The 5878-nt window shown below is 36.7% G+C and overlaps 1 protein-coding gene across 1 annotated transcript in view; it reads left to right on the top strand.

The window, feature by feature from the left end:
• LOC108546057 (myb-like protein X) overlaps positions 1–5878 on the top strand; it is a 50925-nt gene that overhangs the window by 39387 nt on the left and 5660 nt on the right. The window contains exon 2 of the mRNA XM_017897979.1: positions 4967–5680. Within this exon, the coding sequence (XP_017753468.1) occupies positions 4975–5680 (706 nt within the window). The 5' untranslated portion in view covers positions 4967–4974. The remainder of the gene's footprint in view (positions 1–4966; positions 5681–5878) is intronic.

The raw sequence follows: 5878 nt of genomic DNA, 5'->3' as shown, positions 1-5878 counted from the left end.
TTTAATTATCATTCGATAATTAAATACGCGGATTGGTATCTGTAATAACACAGAAAATGCGATAAATTTTTATTCTGACCAATTTCCAATCTTCCAGACACTTAGGCGTTTTATACCGATAAATATTGCTCGACAAACGTACCACTGTGTTGAATATTTATTTATTAGAATATTCGAATAATTATATGAAAAATTGAAAAAAGGGAATATGACGAATATTAATGTAATATAATATAAATATAAAAATCGAGAGAAATCGTTAATGAGAAATCAAAAAATAAAATAAAATATGTTATAGTAGATACTAGTGCAAGATTAATCCTTTGAGCTTGATAATTTTTTGAATAAAGAAGGGTACGAGTTTAATTATCATTCGATAATTAAATACGCGGATTGGTATCTGTAATAACACAGAAAATGCGATAAATTTTTATTCTGACCAATTTCCAATCTTCCAGACACTTAGGCGTTTTATACCGATAAATATTGCTCGACAAACGTACCACTGTGTTGAATATTTATTTATTAGAATATTCGAATAATTATATGAAAAATTGAGAAAAGGGAATATGACGAATATTAATGTAATATAATATAAATATAAAAATTGAGAGAAATCGTTAATGAGAAATCAAAAAATAAAATAAAATATGTTATAGTAGATACTAGTGCAAGATTAATCCTTTGAGCTCGATAATTTTTTGAATAAAGAAGGGTACGAGTTGAAAAATTTCCTGTTATAAGACTGTAATAATATTTTTCGAGTACTAAATAAAAAATCGTATTATCTTAAATTTGATATATTAATTAACCCTTTGCACACGAGAAGTGAGTTTCAGTCACCATTTCATAAAATTTGGAAGATCGATATTAATTGATATATCAAATTTAATGCAATGTAACAGTGTGCGGGGTATCGAAGTCAAATAATTCTACAATTCTATTATTATACAATTCTTTATTTACTGCTCAAAAAAGTATCGTCAACTTTTTAGTAGAGAATCTTTGAATTTCTACTCTTCTCTAGCCAAAAGTCATCGAGTGCAAAGGGTTAATATCGAGCTTCGAAATTTTAACCCTTTGCACTCGAGAGGCGCCTCTCAGTCGCCATTTAATCAGATTCTAAAGATGGATGTTAATTAATATATCAAATTTACAATTACCCAACGATGCGTGGAATATCGAAGTAAAATAATTCTACGTCTTAATTTGCATACGATCTCTTATTCACCGTTTTAGAAATATCGTCGACTTTATGGCAGGAAGTCTTCGAATTACTATTTTCCCGTAACGAAAAGATCGTCGAGTGCAAAGTGTTATTATACCAACATATATATATTTAAAAATCTATACAACCATTGCCACAAATCCAAGACCGCGTGGGCCGCTATCGAAGTACGTTAACATAACCTCGCGCGCGATGAAGTTCGATTTTCTGTATGACCTATCTGTCTATTAGCGCCGGTTTACACGTAACAATTTCATGGAAGCAAGAGAAGAAGCGAATCACGTGTAAACCGACTCTCTACCTTCCACTCAGCGATATATCTCGCCTTTCCTTTTTTACCATCGATCGATACAGCAGCACGTGAAAAGTTCATTAACGAAAATAATTAGACGCAACTATACCTAGCCTTATTGTTTCCTTCGTGTGCCGTGATTCGCCTGCTCTTCCCGCCGGGTATAGCGAAGGACCGGGTTGCTGTATAATATGCATCTATAGCAAAACTTGCTATACAGACAAACGTTTCCACGGTTACGAAATAGAGGGCGTACTTACCGCAATGCGCCAGTGACGTGTTCACGAATGCAACAAAGCGTTCCTTGCTGGTTAAAAAAACGGACAGAGCGGGAAATCTAACAAATAGCATTTGTTATTTGCACCTCGTCGTTAATTTTCTCGCGCTGATCAGTCGAATCGGAATATACGTTAGATTTATTCCGGCCTGACGTTCGGAATTTTTCACGGAGGAAATCAAACATCGAATTTGCTCGGGAGACGGAAATGGAAGAATTCAAACGAATGCTCGGTTCGCTGGACCAGCATTCGAATTCGAATTCGGAGTTTTGCTTGCCGGCCAATTGCGTTTAATCAATTAAGTTATCCGGGTCACCGGCCATTTTTGTTTCCCCTCTAAGCCTAAGGTTCTCAATGGCCTACGTGCTTCTCGAACACGTATGAAATCGTCGAAGTTACGAAGTAACGAAGGGATTCGGGTCTAGGGATTCTTTAAAGTCGCAGAGACCGAATTTCCTCCGTTAAATTGCTTTACTATCATTTTAATTCCGTTTAATTGAGTATGTTATTCGCCATTTTCTTTTTTATTTCCACGAGTCGACATTTTCTTTTAGGAATATATTTATTCTTTATTTTTAAAATTGTAGAGATCGAATTTGCTCCGTTAAATTGCTATACTATCATTTTAATTCCGTTTAATTGGGTATGTTATTCGCCATTTTCTTTTTTATTTCCATAAGTCGCCATTTTCTTTTAGGAATATATTTATTCTTTATTTTTAAAGTCACAGAGACCGAATTTGCTCCGTTAAATTGCTATACTATCATTTTAATCTCATTAAATTGGGTATGTTCGCCATTTTGTTTTTTACTTCCACGATTTTTTTTAGAGATATAGCGTTTATTTTTTATTACAACCGACCAATTTAAATTTAAGGTTATTAGAAAATAATAATTAACAACGATTGGCAATAATGTTAAAGTACACGAATATTTTATTTATTATACTATCAGTTTAACATTATGTCACTAATCACTAATATCACGAATATTATCGACACATCGAAGAAAATATAAGTTTTTATTTTTCATTTTCAATTTCCATAGTTTTACTTGTTCCCGCGGAGTAATTTAAATGTACAGTCTCAAAAAGCAATGATTAATAATTTGAACATTACGAGTGTAGTTTGACGTACATAGTGTTCACCTTCGACTAAAATTCCGTAATACGTTTTTGCGTGTCTGTAGGAGAAGCAAATGCACGATTCTCAAGGAATCTTCCAGGATCGTAGAGCTAGAGTACTGTTGGTCAATAAGAGGAAGGACGCGTTCCTTATATAGGACGGTTGTTAAGATTTTATTCAGACATTGTCACGATATTTCTCTGGGTTCTTTTCTCCGTTCCTCATTAAAAGTTGCACGAGAGCGTGGTTTAGAAGGTTAACGTGGTCGTTTAATTAAAAAAATTTTAATACCCTTTCGCTTGCTCCATTACGTCGCTTTATGAACTTTGCTACTTTCATCGCTTGTTGAAAACATTCGTGTTTTGTACCTTCGATGTTAACGTGATTATTTTCCACCAGCATTTTCGTGTTTCTCGATTTCATAGGAAGAGACGAGCGAGAACTTTCCCCATCGAATTTTCCCATGGTCTTTTCATCTTTTATACACTTCGAAGAAGGTGGCGAATAATTACACCGATAATTATATCGATAATTACGTATATATATACGATATATATTTATCCACGCAGAGAGAATAAGGACAGCTTAACGGGTCATCTTGCGAGCTTATTATGAGAGAATTAATTGATCGATTGGCGAGTTATTTTTACCTTTTTTTCGGTGTCCTAGTTATCATCGCCTTGATTATAAATCGCTTCGCACTGAAAAATCTCGGCTTCCCTTCCGCTCTGAAACATCACAAAAGTGTCGTGAATGATCTTTCTGCGGTGCTAGAAGAATGTTCAAGGAACGACGAAATAATAGCGCAATGAATAGTGAAGTATACACCGTGTACACCATCGTTAACTGTTCCGAAGAAAGCCATTCATGCACAAGAGTGGAAGGCTTCTTTGAAGAGCTGCAAACTGTAATCTTGAATTTCTAAGACAATTTTTCTCCTTTATGATTTATTTGTCGTTACTTGTGTACTCTTTCCTTGATTTATCTTTTCAAAGAACTTTTGGATACGCTGCTGGCTATTCCCTCTTTATTATTTTCCTCGAGACACTGGCTCTATTTCTTGCGAAAATAGTTTGTAGAAATTAATATTCAGGATGATGCTAGAATAAGAACAGTAGTCCTCCCAGTGATTTTAGGTGAATATTTTGGCAATGGCAGTTGGAATCACTGTCAACAGTGGAGTTAAGATTGCACCCTTTTTCATCTATCATGTCTGTGTCATATCTACCATATTGGTTTGGGTGGATTGGCTAAAATAGCGCTGTTTACTTCTTATGAAATAAAATAAGCTCATACATAGAGTATTGGTTAAGAGAGATTCGCTATGGTTACGTTCGACTTTGAGTTCTTATTGCCATATTGACACGCTATTAGCAACTTCCAAAAGACTCCTGGAGACCGTTCAAGACTGGAGCTGTCCGCGCCCTTGCACCCTTATTTAAAGCATTCATGCTTTCCTTCCCAATCATGCCCCTTTCCCACGCAACCTCCGTGGGTCAGGACTTCAATCACTCTGGACGTATCCCCAAACTTTCACTCGACCCTACCATGAACATTCTTTGCAGTTAATCCGCTTGCATCCTAAGCCCAAACACACTTGGCATTCTTTCAGGGCCGTACTTATTCTAATCTCACATATCTATTATTTTTAAGTAATTGATTATTACTTGGAAATTTATTTTATTTATAAAAATTTCATAGAATTCCTTGTCTTTTCACCTGATCCTTCCTATCTTATTTTAGGACGAATATTTCTCGGTGAATAACGACTTTGGAAATTATTTCTTTCATTTCGTATTATACGAGAGCCACCTGTTTTATTATTACTAATTACTAATTATTAATATCATAATTGTTATTATATCTGTAAAATTCTCCCGTGCCTGGTATGCAAAAGAATGCGATATTTTTATTCCGTTTATACTCCGCGAGATTAGGGTACCGAGTCGCTACGTAGAAAGATTAAACGATCTTCGGGCTTCTTTGACATTTCGATGTTTATTGATCGGTTACTCGGAATATTCAAGAGGAATTATTCCTTTCAGATTCCTCGATGGAGAGTTCTGGTGGTGACAAGCAGAACGAATCGGACGAGTGCGATGTGACCGCCAATAATCGGCATCAGAACAAGATGACGGGCCAGGAGGACAGCAACGTATTGAAGATAAGCAAAGATTTAGGCGACCAGGAGGCATTGAAGAATCTGAAGAACTTAGAGAATATTAGTCAAAACGACGAGGCTTCGACTAAATTATCCAAGGCTGTGTCCCAAGAGAACGAAGATGACGAGGACGAGTGTAAAGGCTCCGACGAGGACGAGCTCAAAGAGGAAAAAACCGACGGGAAAAAGGACGAGGAATCGTCGAGCAGTACAACGTCTACGAGCACCTCTGATGACGAGTCTGAAACCAGTTCAGACGATAAGACGGAGGCTTCGAAAACCGAACAGACTAAGACGGTCACGTCTGAGACCAAGAAGGAGGATCAGGCGTCGAAGAACGACGATACCACCGACGACAGTGATATCGAGGATGACTTGATTTCGGCGATCAATTACAACACCATCACCTCTCTGGCCGCCCTCAAGGATATGCTGCAGTCCTCCGGAGAGGATTCAGACGGTGTGGATAGTTTCTTTCATCATTACTTTTTGTCCCACGTGAACAGGTTACCGTCGAGGAATCAGACTCATAGTCCTTATCCGTGGGGTAGAAGATTGTCGGAGTGCAGGGAAGAGGATGAATACGAGAACGAAGATGGTAAGAGACGTGTATTATGTAGTTACAGTGGATTATATTTATTCCGTGTTAGCTGTTAAGATAACGTAGTCTGGCTCTGAGGATCGTCCTTTACACTCTCACGTTGGATGTTCCTTACCATTGTTATGGCCATTGTGGGTCTAATAGAAGGTTTACTAGCGTGGTTATTTTTATTAAAGGAATAGGGTAAGAAATTCG

The sequence above is a fragment of the Eufriesea mexicana genome, unplaced genomic scaffold (genome assembly GCF_001483705.2).
Source record: "Eufriesea mexicana isolate 0111107269 unplaced genomic scaffold, ASM148370v2 scaffold4744748559, whole genome shotgun sequence".
In the NCBI taxonomy this organism is placed as follows: domain Eukaryota; kingdom Metazoa; phylum Arthropoda; class Insecta; order Hymenoptera; family Apidae; genus Eufriesea; species Eufriesea mexicana.
Note: the sequence above shows the minus strand (reverse complement) of the source record. Positions and strands in the feature narration are given on the sequence as shown.